General features: G+C 40.1%; 1 protein-coding gene across 2 annotated transcripts in view; it reads left to right on the top strand.

The window, feature by feature from the left end:
* Nucleotides 1-19,313, top strand: part of piezo1 (piezo type mechanosensitive ion channel component 1 (Er blood group)) — a 94,945-nt gene extending 75,632 nt beyond the window's left edge. For both annotated transcript variants that reach the window (XM_083897529.1, XM_083897528.1), the window contains exons 38-54: nt 950-1,138; nt 1,534-1,734; nt 1,845-2,067; nt 2,566-2,710; nt 6,802-6,949; nt 7,757-7,909; nt 8,009-8,070; nt 8,650-8,808; nt 8,966-9,113; nt 9,967-10,155; nt 10,282-10,374; nt 11,714-11,886; nt 12,137-12,259; nt 12,945-13,024; nt 13,421-13,607; nt 14,224-14,365; nt 15,217-19,313. In XM_083897529.1, the coding sequence (XP_083753655.1) occupies nt 950-1,138; nt 1,534-1,734; nt 1,845-2,067; nt 2,566-2,710; nt 6,802-6,949; nt 7,757-7,909; nt 8,009-8,070; nt 8,650-8,808; nt 8,966-9,113; nt 9,967-10,155; nt 10,282-10,374; nt 11,714-11,886; nt 12,137-12,259; nt 12,945-13,024; nt 13,421-13,607; nt 14,224-14,365; nt 15,217-15,345 (2,544 nt within the window). In that variant the 3' untranslated portion in view covers nt 15,346-19,313. The remainder of the gene's footprint in view (nt 1-949; nt 1,139-1,533; nt 1,735-1,844; nt 2,068-2,565; nt 2,711-6,801; nt 6,950-7,756; nt 7,910-8,008; nt 8,071-8,649; nt 8,809-8,965; nt 9,114-9,966; nt 10,156-10,281; nt 10,375-11,713; nt 11,887-12,136; nt 12,260-12,944; nt 13,025-13,420; nt 13,608-14,223; nt 14,366-15,216) is intronic.
* The last annotated feature ends 628 nt before the right edge of the window (nt 19,314-19,941 follow it).

The raw sequence follows: 19,941 nt of genomic DNA, 5'->3' as shown, positions 1-19,941 counted from the left end.
ATTAACACCAAACTTTCTACAGGGACTTATCAGACTTTTTTGATTTACACATCAAAGCTCTTTGTATAAAGACGCTGTGTTAGAGCCATATTTTACGTTGGTTAAAATCTATATTATTTCAATTATATTATAGATTGATTCCCATTTCATCTAAGTTATCCTTATGATTTATTCCAATTTATTTAAATTTAGATTTATGTTGTATAATTTGAGATTAAAGGAAGCCAAATTAGAGAAGATGAAGAGCAGCTGGTAGAGAAGAGAGGGTTTGGGATACTGAGTGACAGTGACAGGAAGTGGAGCAGGAGGATTGACAGTGTTTTCGACCTCACGCTAACATCTACTAGATGTTTTGTGAAATGTAAAATAAACTAACGTAAGCGGAGAAAGAGACTCTGCATTTGATTGAAGGAAGTGGACGGAGACGTGTGAGTGGAGGAAGTGTCCCCCTGTACATGTGAAAGGTCTAAACAAAAACATGAGTCTCCAAACACCGCAAAAAGTCGGCAGATTTAGCGACAAAGTCGCCACGTTGGTAACACTGTTCTGTCAGAGATGTGCGCGACTCGCAAGCTGTGACAGCGATCGTCGAGGCACTCGACAGAAGACAGACAGACAGGTAGCTCCAGGAATTACTTTATTCGTTCCGAAATTTTAATTGGTCATACTTTTATCATAATAATATGAGAATTAAATAATGATGAGTTTCAAAACCTGGTGGGTTTATCTTACCTTTTAGAGTGCCATACGCTTATTATTAGGATCAATTTAAGATTACAAAAGAAAAGTGTAAAAATGCAAGAAAGGTAAGTATAGCTTTAATAACGTATTTTTTGAGTCCTTGTTTTATGTTCATCTAATGTATTAGGTGGGTCCTTGTCTGTGTCTGTGTCTGTGAGGGGTGCAATGATTAATTAATAATTAATTCCAGGTTAATTCCTCTTTCCAGGTGATGGTGGTGGTGAAATATCTTTTCCAGTTTGGATTCTTTCCCTGGAACAGTGTTTATGAGATGACTCTAAATGAAGACAAACCTTTCTTCCCTCCTCGAATCCTGGGCCTGGAAAAGACAGACAGCTACATCAAATATGATCTTCTTCAGCTGCTGGCTCTCTTCTTCCACAGATCTCTGCTCATGGTGAGTTACTTACAGTGAACACAGTTATGGTACATGACACCACTACCTTTCAACCTGGCTTTCAAAATAACATCCACTGACTTTGGCTTTTAACTACTTCCTATGTAGATCTTTTGCCCTAATACTTGGCAATAAACATTTGCTTACAGTTGTTATTATTAGAAATCAAAATACACATTGTGTATTTTATTCTGTGTTAACGCTATGAAATAAAAACATGTTTTTTAATGTTTTTTAAGTAATCATTCCATATCTGTCGTTATACATGAATGGTAACAGGAGGCAGTCACACTTCGCACACACACTAAATAAATCAGGTACAAATCAAAATGATCATGTTATGTTGAAGGTTTTAATACTTTTGTAACGTATTTCCCTTTTTTATGTGCACATAGCGGTATGGTCTCTGGGACCACGAGGGCCCCCTGGAGGAGCAGAGCCCCTCACAAGAGAGTTGTACAGATGAAACAACAACTAGTGGAACAGGAGTCGGAAAGAGGGAGGAGGAGGATAAGGAGGAGGATAAGGAAGGCAGAGTCACATCCTCTTCCACCTTGGACAACTTGGAAATGACTGAAGAGGATGGACTTGATGAGGTTGGTATTACCGTCCATTTACCACTAATAGAAGCAGTGACAATTTAAACACATCAGTATTTTTAAGAGAAGAGAAAAACAGTTTCAACACTCGTCGTTTATCATTATAGGACAATGTAGACAACATTGACCCGAGTGCCAGCTCTGCTCCTGATACACCACAATCCCATGAGGTTGAACCAGCGTCCACTGTATCAGCGGACAGACAGAACCTGCTGACAGAGGACGAGAAGGAGGGAGACAGTGAGCAGGTGATGGAGCAAATACCAAAGAAAAGCAGTAGCATTCGCTTCCGCAGGAAAAGTAAACGACCCACGCAACAGAGCAGCAAAGGTTTGTTAACATTAACACAAACTGTATTCCACTGATGTGATAGTTTTGTTAGTGCTGTGGTGCTTACTGTACTGCACTGTGCACACCACTCAGCACTCCTCCTCCCATTTTTCTGCTTCTTCCCCTCTCTGTGCCGAGGAAATCCAACTGCTCATACATGGAAAACTACTGTATATGTCCAGCCCCATACTGTCTAGAGCCAGTAGTCCTGGTGATGATGCTTTTGCAGCTCACCTTTTCTTAAACTATGTTTCTTAAACTATTAAAACCTGATACACATTTTTTTTCTCAGTTGATTCCAAACTGTCCCAAGTATAGATCTTTCAGTCCTAAACACTGTGCATCAGACTGTAAATCCTTTCAAAATAAATCTTAAATTTTGTTGTTGTAGTTGATGTTTTACCTCAATAACTGACCATTTCAATGCTCCATATTAAAAAAGGCCCAGTCGGTTCTGCTCACAGATCCAATTCTTTGGAAATTCTTCCCTGCTTCTAGCTCTTCCTGATCCAGTGGATAATACAGCTGAGAACACAGATGCCAGTAAAGAACCAGTGAAGAAGAAGAAAGGCAGGAGACGAGAAGCAGCCAATCAGAAACTGCAGGCTGTAGGAAACAAGATCAAACACATCGTCATCTCTGGGTGAGTTGACTACACTGTTACATTATTATCTAACAAAGTTTATATATAAGGTGGAGCAGTCTTGGTGTATCAGTGAAGCGAGAGTGGACGAAGCAAGACCATTTCAATACTTTACACTAAACTGTGAAGGTTTGCACCTGGATGAACAAATAACATTAACTACATACACTGTTTACACCTGAAAAAATAGTTTAGTTACACTTAAATGTGTAAAGGGACAGCAGAAAATATGTGTTGTAGCCGTTAAAGCACAAAATGTGTTTAAGACACCGCCTGCAAAGGCCATGGGTGAGTCAGAGCATCCACACCAAGAGGTGCATCGATGTCTGACAGGGAGAAAAAACAGTTGATAGCGGACGTTTTCACTTGTGTAGTTGACATACCAGAGTCTGTCTTCACTAGAACATGATGGCCTTGGAGAAATTGCAGGAAATGTTTCAGAGCTAGAAATAATGCTCTGACACATTTATGTGATTGTGGGTTATTTCTGGACACTGTGAGAGATTTCATTTCCCCTTCTGATAGCATGACGCGATACGACAGGGAGTTTATCTTTGGACCCAGATGTTGTACAGACTCTCTGTGGCTTTTCGTCCAGTTTATACTGACCACAAGATCCCTGAGATGATTTATCACCAGTCAGTGGAATCCATGACTGTCTGCTTCTGCAAGCCAGAGCATATCAGACAATCGTCTATGTGCAAAAATATTCTGATGCCTTTGGAGCTAATGACAGCTCAAACAGGACAGTTTGATACTGTGAATGGCGATGTAAAAATATGCAATATCGATCGTCACAAACCAATCTCTCTAACAGATCAATTGACAGATCACATGAATGTGTATTTGTTTGTTTAACACACGGAGATCTAGAATGGGGAAATGGGCTGAGTTTGCCTTCTTGGGAATGAGGAAGTACTGGGAGTAGAAACCCTGTTGTTACTCATCAGCCGTGACAGCTCTGATAGCTCGTTTGCTCAGTAAAGACAATATTTTGTCTTCCAAAAACGTGCAGAATCCCCCTTGGCCACTGAAACTAACACGCCGTTGAATCAAGAACCCATGGCTGAACAATGCGTGCGCGCCCACCTGTCCGTTCTGACCATGGATGTGTTACATGAAGTGGATAGAGCACCACTGCTTTGGTTCCATTCATTCCTGTGGATCTGCTCACTCAGCACATATGCAGGCGCAGTTGTGTTACTCCCAAAATGCCTCTCGGTTATGTGCAGAAGAGGGAAGTAACACACTACATTTACTCCATTACAAATACTTGAGTAACCTTTTAGATAAATATATATATATATATAATATATTTGAACAAAGAACAGGACTTTCACGCCGTTCCATTTGGCTAAGTGACATAAGGGATGTACCCCCTTATTAGCATATTCTATGCATGACTCAGATGTTTGTGTTTCTTTTTCATGAACAATTTTGGTTGTGAATTTTACCAATCAGTATTGTTGGACTTTCTCTAGAGTCTAACTTTCCTTTCTCCTGCTTGTATGCGAAACAAATTGATCCAAATTTTTGCACTTTGGAAATGTTTGGTACTGTGAACAGCTCATATGGCGTTTTCTTTGTGCGCCGGCTGTAGCACCTGTTTCTCACATATGCTGCAGTCTGCACAGCATAGTTCCACAGCTTCTTTGGTAGCTTACTATCTAACAGCAAGCATCTACCCATGGCTGTGCCATATTGGTGGGGTGAATAGGGCGCAGATGTTTCCTGTCTGATCCTAATCTTGATTAACAGTGTCTGAAATCTCGGCATGTAAACTCGGATACACTTGACTTCACCGTAAGGATGTTATGTCAGCTAAGAACTTCTCAGTAGCCTGTACGGTGTCATTTTTTGACTTCAGAAAATAAACCAATATGGTACCTGAGTAGTCGTCTGTGAAAGTCTGTGCGTATTTTCGCCATTCTATGCTCGTAGTTGACATGAGGCCGGCTAAATCAGTGTGAACCAATTCTAATGGCTTCTTTGCCTTTGTGTCTGACTGCCTGTTTGTTGTCTGAGTGAATTTACCCTGCGTACACACTTCACACATTTGATTTGGCCTGATTGCACTTCCTTTTATCTCCATGCCTTTCACTACACCTTGTAGACTTTGCACATCTTCATAATCACAGTGACCCAAAACTTTGTGCCAAGTTTGCACATCATGACATTGGTTACACTGGTCAACATTCATCTGAGCAGTTGGTAAATAATACAAATGACCACTCTCATGGATGTCAAATCTGCTGCCGTCCTTAGTAACTATATGACTGTCTTCTTTATTGAAGGTAATTGTTACACCTCCATTTGTTGCTCTTGCCACTGAAAAGATGTCATGTAGGTATGAGGGCATGTACAGTGCATCCCATAGAAGTGCTCTGTGTTGTCGTCCATTGTTGTCTAGCAGATTTAATATCACTGATCCCCTTCGTTGTGCTATTCCGTTGCATTTGTTGCCATCAGCTAATTCCACTGTATGGGTCTCCAGCTGGAAGGTGTCTGCGAAAGTTTGACATTTTCCTGCGTCATTCAGGATGTGGGATGTTGCTCCGCCATCCACCATGATGCCTTTCTTTTTCACGTTGTCTGGTAGTCCCTCACTCTTTGAGCGGTCTGCTTTGAAGAGATGATCTTGGTTGGAGTTTTCCTCCTCTGCAACCTTTCTGGCACCATCTTGTCCTCCCTTTTTCTTGCACATTACTTTTGCAGTAACTACACCACACTTTTCTGTAACATTTTCTTGCCTTGTGACCTTTCATTCAAGTTTTCAAAGATCTATAGAAGCCCGTGTCCGTGTCTCGATGGACAATGTCCATGTGTCCATGTGTTCTGTGGTCAATTTTACAGGTGTCTCTTTTACTATTGTGGTCAATAGGGGAAAAAAATTTGGGCCTCATGTGCATTTTTTGTTGCAGTACCACGAGTGACCACCATTACAAAATTGTCTTCAAGGCAGAGGGGGAGGTGCTCTATCCAGTTCTTAATACATCCATGGTTCTGACAGAGAGATTCTGTGTCTAGCTGTGGTGATGTCATCCCCTTGACTCACTGAGAACCGTGTCTTGCGGTGGAGCATGAGCACCATCTGGTGGTGAGGAGGGGTGCATGGTGTTTGCTCTGTTTTGTTTTTTATTTTGCATTTCACCCTTGGTTGTGTGCCTGGCTGCGAAAATACAGTTACGAACAGGGTGGAAGTGCTTGGTGACACTTTGGGGAGACTGAATGAGGGGCCCTGGAAAACCACTGTGGGCCCTGGTGTTCCATCTCCATGACTCAACTTGACTGGAGGGGAAGAGGGAGATGCTGGGGCTGCTAGGACGCCCACGTCTTCTTCCTGGGTGGTTCTTTGCTGCCACCGATATGAAGGAGTGGTTGTCACATGACCTCTGGGTGTCAGACCTGGGCTGCCGGTTGACCTGCTGACCAGTCTGCCTCTGAGGGCGGACACTCCCTTGACGTCTCCTCACTGCAGTAGCTGAGTCTGCAAAGCCTGGCTTGGCGACCTGAGGGGGGGTAAGGGGCTTGTCTGCTGGGCAGACGGAGATCAAATGCTCCACCCTCCTGCTTTCTGAGGGTCCTGGTCTCCCTCATCAACAAAATCAATTTGTCCTGAAGTCTAACAGATTATTTTGTGCTGCAGTTACCTCTTTTAAGTCTTATTAAATTATTTACCTTATTTATTTCATCTTATTTATTGGATTAAATTCAGTTTTAATCTAGGTGAGTACACGCTGTTTCACTGTCTGTTTGTAATATGGATGCATTACTCCTTTTTAATGCAAAACAAATGTACCTACAGGTATAAATAAAGTCACCTGACCTGATCTGATGACTCTACAGTATCTATCAGTACATACACCCTTACTTCAAAAATGTCAACTATCCCTTTCAAACCAAGTATAATAGGCAAAAAACAAACATGAAACTTTCAAATAATCCATTCACACTGTTGAAATCACATGTCAGTGACCTGTGATTAAGTAAGTGACTAACAGAAAGCTGCAGGTGTGATGTATGCAGTGTAATGTATGAGATCATCTCCACTAACACGGTGGTGGTTGAATGTTTTCTGTTTTCCTCTGCAGTTTTCAGAGTGTTTATAAACCGACCGCAGGCTTTTTCAAGGATATCCTCCACGCTGAATATCGGGCCGCCACCGATGTATACGCCCTCATGTTCCTCACTGATGTCATCGACTTCATCATCATCATCTTTGGCTTTTGGGCATTTGGGGTAAGAGATGGACGGGAGTATGCATTTATATCAAATATTACTATTTTACATGAAGTCGGTGCAGCCCATGATGTCATGGAGAGGCCTTGTGACCGGAGGGTTCAAATCACGATCGATCAAAGGCTGGGGTACTTCTGAGCAAGCTACCTAATCACCATTGCTCCCTGTTGATTGGGTGAATTGGACACTCTAAATTGACCCCAGCCCCATTTGCGGTTAAAATAATAAATAAAAACTACATTCACATTCATTTTAATGTGAATGTAGTTTTTTCAGTAAGAATTTAATGTGATAAAAACAGCTGTCAGCAGGCATACAAGGAAAAACAGATAATAGTCATTTACCAAAACATCACCTAATTATAAAAAGCCCAAGTCCATACAGCAAATCAGAATTTCTAACTTTCACAAATAAGGATATTGAGGATTTTAAACACCAAATTCACAAAATAACACATTAACTTAATGATAGGGGCAGCAGTGGATTAATACCCCCTGTGTGCTGAGATGTAAAATCAATGGAGTTTGGTGTGGGTGAAAGTGTTTTAAAAAAACGATACCAACTTTGGTTTTACATTGGGAATGGCTGTCTTACAGTGAGATACAATGGCACACATATTCTTAGAGTTAAGCATATGTGGTGTAGATTTTGAGTCTTTTGTGAAATGGGCTAAAAAAATCAAAAAAAAATTCTGGTGTTCCTGATGTTAGTGCAGTCAGTACTGACTTTAAGTAAATAAATATGTATAAATATATGAAGACTTTTCATGAAGAGATGATCTTAACAGTTCTCTTGTCTCTATTTCAGAAACACAGTGCAGCAGCTGACATAGCCTCATCTCTATCAGAGGACCAGGTTCCCGAGGCTTTTCTGGTGATGCTGCTCATCCAGTTCAGCACTATGATAATCGACAGAGCCCTGTACCTCCGCAAAGCTGTTCTGGGAAAACTCATATTCCAGGTTCACTCATCTTATTCAGATTTGTAGTTTTCATGCATACACCTGGAAAAACTCTTTATTTTTATACTTTCCCATCATCCCTCTGTTTCTCCTCTCCAGGTGATCCTTGTGTTTGGGATACACCTGTGGATGTTTTTCATCTTGCCTGCTGTCACTGAAAGGTGAAGTTGATCCAACATTGTGCATTTATTAGTATTAGGATCAGAATTTATTTGCACACACGTCCATTAGTGATAGTGAATTTGACCGAACCTTTTTTAGTCGTAGTCATAGTAGTGTTAGTATTATTAGTAGAAGAAGTAATTGTTGAGGTAGTTAGTGAGTATTCTTAACCACGTTTTGAAATCAGCAATTGACATATTGAGATTATTGGTAACAATAAATATGTTCTATTGTGATCATGCTTTAAAGGAATAGTTCAGATTTCTTGAATTGTGGTTGTATGATCACACAGGCACACACATATAGCTTGTGCCCGTGCTGCTTTTAAAATCATAAAATTTTTCCCGGGTGTCCCTGTTAGCAGCTATGTTTTTATTGAGAACAATATCACCAGGTTGTGAAGGCAGAACATACACTATAGGTGTGGTGCACACACACACACACACACACACACACACACACACACACACACACAAAACTCTTCATAAAATGTAACTTTAGGTTGACTAGGTTGAATCCAGCTGCTAATGCGATGTATTCTTCTTGATTATTTCTTGTCTCTCCTTCTCCCTGTTCAGGAAGTTCAATCAAAACTTTGTGGCTCAGCTTTGGTACTTTGTCAAGTGCATTTACTTTGGACTGTCAGCCTATCAGATCCGCTGTGGATACCCCACTCGTATCCTCGGCAACTTCCTCACCAAGAAATACAACCACCTCAACCTGTTTCTCTTCCAAGGGTATGGACATAATACAAGTGTGCAACTTTCTGGGCATTTGGTATCAAACTTTTTTTTGTAGTTATGGTTAAAATTAGAGTAAGTCTCCAGAAAATGAATGTAAGTCAATGTAATGTCATCTTAAGCCATGGAAACCAGACTCTGTGCCTGTGTGCAGGTTTCGTCTGGTGCCGTTCCTGGTTGAGCTGCGAGCAGTGATGGACTGGGTTTGGACTGATACGACTTTGTCTCTGTCAAACTGGATGTGTGTGGAGGACATTTACGCCAATATCTTCATCATTAAATGCAGCCGTGAGACAGAGAAGGTAAGAAGTTTGACTGCAGAACAACTGTCCTTTTCTTGGAATTAAAGAATGTGATCAAAGAGGAAAAAAATATGTAATTGCAATGGAAATAGGTACCTATTTTAGTACCTGTGCAATTGTTGAACCTTTTCATTCTTGTAGTAGTAGTACTCTTCATATGTGTGTGTGTATATATATATATATATACACAATACATATACAATATATATTCATTGTTCTTACCTTCTTATTACACACTAATACCTAGTAACACGTTTCTGTTACCATATATTTACTGGGTAAATAGCTAGTAATCAGGGAACTGTAGCTACCTTCTTATTACCAGCTTATAACACAATAATACACTAAAATTGACCAACATTTTGGCCATAGTTTCATTGTACTTACCTTCTTATTACCAGCAGTAATTACTTAATAATACACTATAATTTACTATATAGTTGCCAGGTAAATCCCCACTATTTTGCCCATATTTTCATTGTATTTGTTTTCTTATTACTATTGGCAATTACCTGGTAATGATAATAAAAACACATATTTCTCTTGATATGATTATTGTGCATGTTATAATAATATGAATATGAATAATACAATCTATATATAATCTTGTTTTCACTTTAAAATGTTCTGTTAAAAGCAAATATTTACAATTACCACAATAATATCACGGATCCCAATTATTATGGTCATAATGATTATGATATGAAATGTCGTCACACAGGTACGAGTGTAAGAGTGTAAACTGCAGCCCTTGACCATCTACTGTACCTTATATCAATTTTATACCTTTCATTGAAGAGAAGGCTGCATTTGTCCACATCAGCACACCTGAACAATGTTTTTTTACCCCCAGAAATACCCTCAGCCTAGAGGGCAAAAGAAGAAGAAGATTGTGAAATATGGTATGGGAGGACTCATCATCTTCTTCCTGATCTGCATCATCTGGTTTCCTCTGCTCTTCATCTCACTGGTCAGATCAGTGGTGGGTGTGGTCAACCACCCCATTGATGTCACAGTGACGGTCAAGCTAGGAGGATACGAGGTGTGTATTTATGTTTATTTTTACAGTTTTATTACGCTGACAGAAGTGATGACTGCTTTAGGTACGAATGGTACAGCTCGTAAAAATGTGCTTTAAGCTGTTTTGTTTCTGTGTGTTTTCCTTCAGCCATTGTTCACCATGAGTGTGCAGCAGCAGTCCATTCAGCCCTTCACACAACCGGAATATGACGAACTCACAAAGAACTTTGGAGACAATGCAGTAAGTGCATTAAAGGCTATAACAGCAGAACTTGAATGTCAGAAATGAGAGTCACATCGTGCCCAAACTCACTGCATTCCAGTTAAAAAGTTGGAAGCAAACATGTCAAACACCATAGCAACATGTGTATGTCTAAACCATGAACAAGCACTGTGTATGACAGATGTGCTATTAACTGTAAAAGAAGCAGTGTTTGTTTGGTGGCAGCCATCATGGAATTCTGTGCTCTGTCTGAAGACGATAAATCTCGTCTGTCAACCCTTCACACTACTATTTGTCCAGATAATCTGTTCAATCAATCAGAAGGCACCATGATTGTCTGAAGGGGCCACAATCCTCTACTGTGGCGCAGACTTTGCTGTGCTGTGCAAGCTCCCTCTGTCAAGGGAACAGCTACATGCTCAACGAAAACATGGCTACCATTGGGGACATAAGGAAAGACATTCTTTTTAGCCAATTAGCAAAAAATCGAACTAATAAATTCTATCTCTGCTAAAGTGTATGATAAGAACATGCTTTATCGTGCTGTTAGGCAGCCTTTTCTTACTAGAAACTGAAGTTTGCATGGCTTTGTACACAGATAATCAGCAGTTTTAGCTAGTGGAGACACAGGGACTGCTGGTTTACTGCTGCCTCGTGTGGTAAATTTGTGTCACTGAACAAAGGAATCCCAAGACAACACATTTTAATTTACCAATGGAGGCATTCTAGAATTTAGCGGAAGCTGTGCACAGAGGCACGTGTTCCACTTTTGTCCGCTCACAATGATGCAATTTGAAACTCTTTTTCATTTTAGGCCATTTTGAACCTGCTCCGTATTTATATAGTGCTTTTCTAATCTTGATGAACATTCAAAGCTGATTTACACTACAGTTTTGCTATTCACCCATTCACTCATGCATTCATACAGCACATCTATGTGCATGGCATTTTCTATCAGACTTATAGACGTGGGGTTAAGTATCTTGCCCAAGGACACGCGTGTAGTGGAGCCAGGAATCAACCCAAGAACCTCCCAGTCGAAAGACGACTCAAGACGACTCATGTGACACTGAGCTGGCTTATATTTTAGGGGAAGTTGTATGGTAGGGTTAGGGTATTGTCTGCATATAAAGAGATTTCTTTGCTCTTTTGCTTAACCCTATAAACTGACATGGATTCTCATAAGATTAGCCTTTTGCTAACTGGCTAAAATCATGTTATCCTTGTGGCCCCACTGGTAGCCATGTTTTCACTGGGAGCTGATGATAATAGCCTCTAATATATAATAATAGTCTCTTATAATGAATAATGATCTAACCCTTTAATTTGCTTGCTGTGTGTGTGTGTGTGTGTGCAGGTAGCCATGCAGTTCATCACTTTCTACAGTTATGATGACATTGTGACGGCCATGATTGAAGGCAGTTCAGGATCAGTATGGAGGATCAGCCCCCCCAGCAGACAGGAAGTCATCAAAGAACTACTTGGAAGTCCTGTTGACTTAACACTACGTCTGGCCTGGACTTTCCAGAGGTAAGACCATTTGTTTCATATTATAAAAAGACTATTATACATTATGTTCACAAGTAATTGTCCTAATATTCGCTCTATTTTAGCAGCTGTCCTCTATATTTGAGCGGGTACAGGGCACGGACAAATTGTTTTTTGAAGGCTGCTCCTCCCTCTGCTGCATCAGTGACAGTATAGGTGATAAATATGTGATGGAGAAACTAATATCTGATCATGGCTGTTTCTCTTTTCTCTGATTGTTTCCTTGTGACAGGGACCTGGGTAAAGGAGGGACAGTGGAACACACCTTTGACAAACACTCAATAGCCCTGGAACCAGGAAACCCTGTCAGGGCAGATCTGGCCTCACTACTGGTCGGCAATCGCACTCAACCTGTGTAAGTTCACCCTCAGGATGGATGTTTATGTGAAGTGCTTTATGTTTTACCTACATACCTACTAGTCTAGTAGCCAGCCCATAGAGCCCCATTGTGAACCCCAGACATGTTGAGTACGCCAAATTTTTCAGAAATGTGAAGTGTGGGTCCGCAGTATACAGAAACTGCCGGATGCTAATTTGCATATGGGTTAGGGTTAACCCAACCACAGCTGACAATATCTAACAAAGCCGGAGGAGCAACTGGACTTGAATCCTGGGTGGGCAAAATCAGTTCCTCATCTTCTTGTCCCATCCAAACAAAGTCATATCCACAGCCACATACTGTAACCTTGAATTTCATCCGAAAATAATAAAAAATGTCTCTAAATGTATCCAAATGTGTTATACAATTACCATTTTGATGTCTGAAAGTTCCAGAATTGAATTCAGCATCCTCTAAAACCTCTATAAAGACTCCAATATTGTAGGAATTGGCCATACAGTGCAAAATGTGTGGTCAAATTGGAAGATTAAGCTAATGCCAATTTCCCAACATATGCAAATTAGAATCCGGCAGTTTCTGTATACTGTGGACCCATACTTCACATTTCTGCAAAAAAAACTTTGAGGTACTCATCATTTCTGGGTTCACCTAGTTGTCTACTATACTATACATTAAAGGTGGTTTTGTCTTTCTTTTCCAGACTTGTTCCTCATATGTTCCCCAACTACATCCGTGCTCCCAATGGAGCTGAGGCCAAACCAGTCAGTCAACTGTATAAAGGTCAGGGTTTTTGTCTTATTTTTATTTGTATACACTTATTTTGGACAGATTGGCAGATCTCCCTTTGTCGTCTTCTTCTTCTCCTTGGTTTGGCTTCTCTCCCTTTAAGAGTTGCCACAGTGGATCATCTGCCTCCATCTTGTCCTCTTCTGTTACACCAACTGTCCTCATGTCAACCTTCACGACATACGTGAACCTTCTCTGTGGTCTTTTTCTTTCCCTCCAGCTCCATCTTCAACATCCTTTGTATAATCAGTATCACCAAGCTATCTCAAACTGCACGTGACCAAAACAACTCTCTTAGTTTATTTCCAAACCGTTCAACCTGAGCTGTCCCTCGAATATCCTCATTTATTCATATCTGCATCCACATCTTAAAGTGTGTTTGTCTTGTAGGTGATGAAGAAGGCTACCTGAACATAACTCTGTCCTTGAAGAGTGACAGGTCTCTGAATGACAGTAGGAATCAGGAGTGGTGGGACATTGCCATCGCAGGATGTGCCCCCTCATGTGGCGTTCTACCCATGGTCATATTCAATGACAAAGTCAGTCCACCCAGCCTGGGCTTTCTGGCTGGATATGGGTAAGGCAGACAAATTCACATATGATGTTCAGAGTAGGGTGTTAACATTTGTCATTCACAAAAACAATAAAAAAAATAGGTTAAAGAGTCCAGGATTAGTCAGGCTTTGTTAGCAGATGAAATTTGGGAATATCAAGCATTGTCCGTCCCACTAAAGGAGGCAAGGGGTTCACTTATCAGTGATTCTGAAAATTTACTATATGCACAGTCTCGCTCTGGTTTTCAATAGGCCAGAACAACTATTTCCAGTAAGCGCTCAGCCAACGATGCAGAGATGCAGAGTCTACAGCTGGTGTCTGCATAAGTTAGAAAATAGCCGAGCCAGGAATGAAACCCACAACCTTCCAGTTGAAAGACGACTCACTCTACCACTGTGCAACTATCATCTACAAGCTGGCTTGTATTTTAGTGGAAGTTGCAATTGACGCTTTGTGCATATAGTATATTATAGTATAGTATAGTATAGTATAGTATAGTATAGTATAGTATAGTAGGATGTTTTCTGTCTAGATAATTCATTCTTTAGTCTACCACCCAGTTTTACTTGATACATTCACATTTTCTGTGTTTTTTCTTGATCCCTCTGTGAACCAATGTCTCTAATGTCTCCCTCCAGGATCATGGGTCTGTATGTGTCTGTGGTCTTAGTCATTGGGAAGTTTGTGCGAGGCTTCTTCAGTGAGATCTCCCACTCCATTATGTTTGAAGAGCTGCCCTGTGTGGACCGCATCCTGAAGCTCTGTACAGACATCTTCCTGGTTAGTTTACTGTGTGCAAATGTACTGAAACTGTATGATACACACAATACTATGCAAGATTTTGCCACACACATATGTGCAAAGACAAATCCAAAACAACAATTTTGATCACGCTTTGAACCGTAAATTAAAATAAATGAGCTTTCTCTTTAAAATCAAGAGTGTAGTAAAAGCAGGACATATGGAAGTGGAGTTTGCGTGTTGCCCCGTATGTGCGTTTCCATGGAGTGGAAAATTTGGTTTGGTATAGTGCAGTACGTATTTATTTGTGTTTCCATTAGGAATAGTACCAAAAATAACCAGTGAAATGGTACACTAAGGTCCGGACTGGCTCCACCTATGTTGGCCAGCTGATTGGGCGAAAGAAAAACATCACTCCTTTGCGACCACTGTAAATATCCCATGGAAGTCAAGGGAATTTTAAATAGCTCTCTACCACTAATAATAAGGAGAAAGTAGAAGAAGTTGTCTGTCGCTTTCAGTGTTGTTGTTCATTGTCATTGCACCAGTACAACATCACACTAGGTACCTCACTAACATGGCCATCAGGCACAGCCCACGACCTGCCTACCAAGTAAAGGTGCTGTTCTCAGTCAAAATGCAAGCATGACCCAGGGTTTTACCATTCCAAACTGAACCCTAATGTACCAAACCGAACCATACCATAATGGAAACAGCATACCGATACTCCTTCCTCCCACAGTCCATAAATATGCAGATTAGAGATTAAGTTAATTGGACAAAATATGTCTAATTAAACATACAGATAAAGGATAAAGGATAAAGCAGTAGACAATGAGTGAGTGAGTGAGTGAGTCCTCCCCATAAATGTAAGTATCTGTGTCTTTCAGGTACGTGAGACAGGAGAACTGGAACTGGAAGAGGAACTGTACTCCAAATTGATCTTCCTCTATAGATCTCCAGAGACAATGATCAAATGGACCAGAGACATCCACAGCCAAGACTATGACAGATACTGACTGACTGACTGACGATTATGTTTGGCTGTGACAGAACACAGTTATATCTGAAGCACACTGCAAAGATGTCCAGAGGGACAGTTCATGGAAGGCTTCATGAGGACACTCCTTATTGCTTCTCGAGTGGATATTGACTTTCAACCAAGGACATGCATGAAAGAAGATGGACAATAACAGATGGAACCACACCTGTTGCCGTTGCTTCTTCACAGCTGCCCGAGCACCGTTATCACTCCACCTTACACTACGCACCACACGTGAGTGGAATTGCAGTCCCACTGTATGTGGATTTGATGGCAGCTGGATGTCTACAGGACTGGCTCTAATGTCCCTGGAAGACATATTCAGTAGACATATTGAGCTGTGTTTGTGAATGATCGGGGGATCAAACACGGTCAAACACTAAAGATGTTTCACTTGTGACCTTTGTGCATTTCAGGCATCCGGGCGGAAATTAACTGAAACCTGTAATTGCAGGTTGAACCAGCTGGAGTCACTGTAGCTGTATGTTGGGATGATTTGAAAGCATGCCCTGCTGTCACTGAAAAAGTGAGAATAAAGTTTTTACAATCAATTATTTTTTTTTACAATTAACAAGCATGTCATGCAGAAACCAGACTTTCCGTGAAGGATCAATGTTTGTCAAAAATGTCTGATCATTTTTAGGTTATTTCTGTCCAGTCAGATGTATTGTATTAGTTTACTGTAGGTCATCACATGTCCCATGTTCAGGGGCAACAGATAAGACATGGTGGTAAGAGAGCTGTCGATCAAGGCAATTTCACATTTTCCACACCTGTGAGTCCCCTGAGGTCTGCTGCGGTCTCTGTGACGTAAAGGTCATCACCCCCCATATCAGCCAGAGTGAGCCCAGCAACATCGATAGAGGCTCAGCTGTATCCTTCCTCTGTTTAAACTTAACAAATCAGTCAAAAAAAAGAAAAACAATTCACTAAGATACGTGGCTGTAGGCCACAATGTCCCATGGTTTTCATTTTCATTCCTGCTGAAATAATCCACACACGCCATGTTCAATGAGAGAGGAATACATTGGCAATCTGTTTCTATGCACTTTCAGATTTGGATGGAAAATCATTCAAAGTGTTTAACAATATTTAGTCCTCTGCTACTTTTATTTATTTATTTTTGTAATTTGTTGCACCTTGGCGATCTATAAATCAGCCTTTCACTTTATTCGTGTATGAGAGCTGTGGACCTAGAGTTTACACAAGGAAATGTTTTTGATGTCCCATGGTGGGTAACATTTCAAAATTTCGGCCATTCATATTTAATGCAATGACATGCAGTATTCCTAACCCACGTCCAGACGGAAACGGCACAAAAACGCAAACAATCTTTTTTGCCTTTCCCCGTAAAGATGGCATCGTTTCAGGAAATATAAAATATGCCAGAACTGTAAGCTGTAACGTTACACCAAAAAAACAGAGAAGACGTTGTAAACATTAGATTTAATAACAGAAAACAGAGACTGAATGAACTGAGCCAGAGGAAAGAAAGGGGAATTTTGTTTGTTTACATTTTGTGCCATTTCCGTGTGAACATTTAGTGACTTTAGAACCCCGGTGACTTAAAAAAAAAAGAAAAAAAAACGATAAAGCAACTAGCGACAAATCTATCAACTTTCTATCATAAACTGAAATGCTATTTTTTTTGGAAAATTGTGTTTTCAAATAAACAGACAAGAACGAGCTGTACATCTACAGCAGACTCTGTGGAACAATCACTGATCTGTTTTCTTTATAGGTTTTGTTTTCTCTTCTCTTTATCTTTTGATTCAACAGTTCTTCCAGCCCCATGTGTGAAATCTCTAAAGACGGGACATTTCATATTGACTTTAGTTACTTTAGTCATTGACAAAACTGTCTGTCAAACATTCAAATGATGAATTCAAAGTTAACGCAAGAGTTTAGCAACTCCTTTAAATTCTCAGTTTATGTCAGTTTGCATCGGTGTTTCATTGAAGTGAAGTGTTCAGCTGCTTTTGTGAAATAAAAATTGTCTTTATGACAACTTGCAATCCTCATCAACCTCATGACTTTGTCCTCGGTGAGACGGCTTCATTGGGCTGTTTTGATTCAGTTTTGGAGCGATGTTCCCCAGCTTCACCCAGTCAAATCCCTTCGCCTTTTAGTAAAAAACTGGCCCAGAGGCGTCTATTCAGCTCTAGACTTCCTGTTCAGTTCATCATCAGCTGAAAATACATTTTAAAGCAATTATTTTATAGTTATGTTTGCTCGTTGACATGTCTCATAGGTATCTGAATATTTAATACTTAATCATTGATTTCATTATTTGGCATTTGTTTCACTGGACAGCCTTTGAAAATGTTTTTGCCATCCAAATTCAAGTGACAACGACTAAAAACCAACATATACCACCACTGTTCTGTGTGCAGTTCAAAATTTGAAACTGCACTACTTTATTGGGATATGTCCAAATGTTGATCCCATTGGACCCATATAGACGCTCATTTTACTATCAATGACACAAGAGTAATGTGGGTGGAATGCCAGTGCAACTCTTAGGGACTGTCCACACAGTTTCACAAGTTTATTCACAAGCTATTTTTTTGGAAAATGGTCCACAGAATGGGAAAATCTCAAAAACGCCATCCTTGCGTGGAGACAGCCAATACGCTAGTTTGGGAAAATGATGATGTCACAATCACAACTCTCTTTTTACAATTACATTCACTGTCGCTAATCCTCGTCATCATCGTCCTCTTATGTGGTTGGAGATTATTTGGTCAGGTCAAGCCCTGGCTTTCTTCAATCGGTCTTCTGTTTCTGTGATCGTATCGTTTTTAAAAAAGTTTGTACACAGGGCACATGTATGTGCTCGCTCAAGGTCTTCTCACTACAGGCCTGGTATGTGTATTACAGCGTCTAGAGTCATTTTGAGGGTTTTCGTGTGTATGAAGAAATTTCCTGAAACATTTTTTTTGTTTACAGAAAAATGTTTTCAAAACAACAAAGAAAAAGGTTTTTTTATGTCAATAAGAAAAATAACTGAAATATGCTAATGCATGTTATTGTGATATGAAGTTACTTTGTAAACTGCTCATTTTCCCACACCAAAGTCCATATAGAAAAATCGTATATGATTTTAGTTCACATAGACATAGGAGCATCTCGTTTGCTGTTGGATGTTAAACGCTGACGTCACAAAAAAGCACATTTAAATTAAAAGAATGGAGGCAGCAGTGGACCAACAACCCCTGTATGCTATGATAAAATTGCTGATTGTATCTATGGACTATGGCGCAGGAGCAGCCTTTAACTGGGTGAATCAGTCCGAAAAGGCTGTTTCACGGCAAGGTAACAAAACTCACTGGACTGCATCAAAAAACAATACTATCCCTTTACAAGAGCCCATGTCATTGGAAATCCTGGTGCTAGAATATTCAACAAACACATTGGAGTGTGTTATGTTGGCTGGACTCATCACTCTTAATTAATGTAGTTTCAGCTGTCCTTATCCCTGCGACTGAATTAATTTTCTTCTTTTATTTTGTCCTACTGTGGCCTGTTATTCACTCTTATTAGGACAACGAGAAAATAAACAATGTTTGATTAATTTATTGGATGCTGAGGAAACAGTAATCTGCACTTTGTCGATATGTCTTCGGTTCGTCATGCTGCATATGTGGAGTCAACCAATCATGTGACCGGCTAGTTTGAATGTGCTGTGACACAGGAATGTGATGTGACTGCAGCTATAATCTATGACACAAATGTCTTTTCAGTTTTCAGTCAGATGTTGCCTGGGAACAACTTACCTTATCTCTTCACACCAGCGGTTGTTTGAACTGGTTGCGGGGAGTGTGTGTGTGTGTGTGTGTGTGTGTTTCTTGGTTTGCAAACACATTTGGGAATATAAGCCACTGAGACCATATTTGAAATGATCATGGCCTCAAAGTGGGTCCTGTATAATGTACATGTGTCAAACTCGACATGGTGCATATTCTTAAATAAAACCTTAAACAGGCCCTCTACTCATTCTTTGTCTTCTCCCTCTGAAAGGTTCACTGCTTTCACAACAATGAGGTTGACCTCATACTGCAATAACATCTTGAACTATTTGTGGAAATGCGTATTCTTTGGTAATAATTTAACCCAGTGTTGTACTGTGATAAAGTACAAATGCTTCATTACTGCACTCAGCACAAAATTCACGTATCTGTACTATCTGTACATATTTATAACTTGTAGTTACACCGTCGCCTCCTAAATACTTTTACTTCTAAAACTTCTTAAGTGCATTTTAAATCAGAAAACTTGTGTTGATATTTGAGCACAGTAAATGTCATATACTTCAAGACTTTTACTCAAGTAATGTTGTAAAAGGTCACAATTTCTACCTAATTTTCTGGTAAGATATCTTTTAAGTACTTTTTGTTTCAATTCGATTTTTTTTGTTTTCAGACGAGCTCTTGGTGTTTTTTTTACAGGGATATAATTGTATGTTGTTCATAATCTGTGTTTCTTTTGATTTCGAAGGGACGGGGTAGCTTTCAACGTTTATTTTGTAATATGTTTCCCACAATGCTTCGCTTCACGAAGCACAACTTCCGGC

Source organism: Microchirus variegatus (genome assembly GCF_963457635.1).
Source record: "Microchirus variegatus genome assembly, chromosome: 11".
Taxonomy (NCBI): domain Eukaryota; kingdom Metazoa; phylum Chordata; class Actinopteri; order Pleuronectiformes; family Soleidae; genus Microchirus; species Microchirus variegatus.
This window is presented reverse-complemented; position numbering and strand designations above follow the sequence as displayed.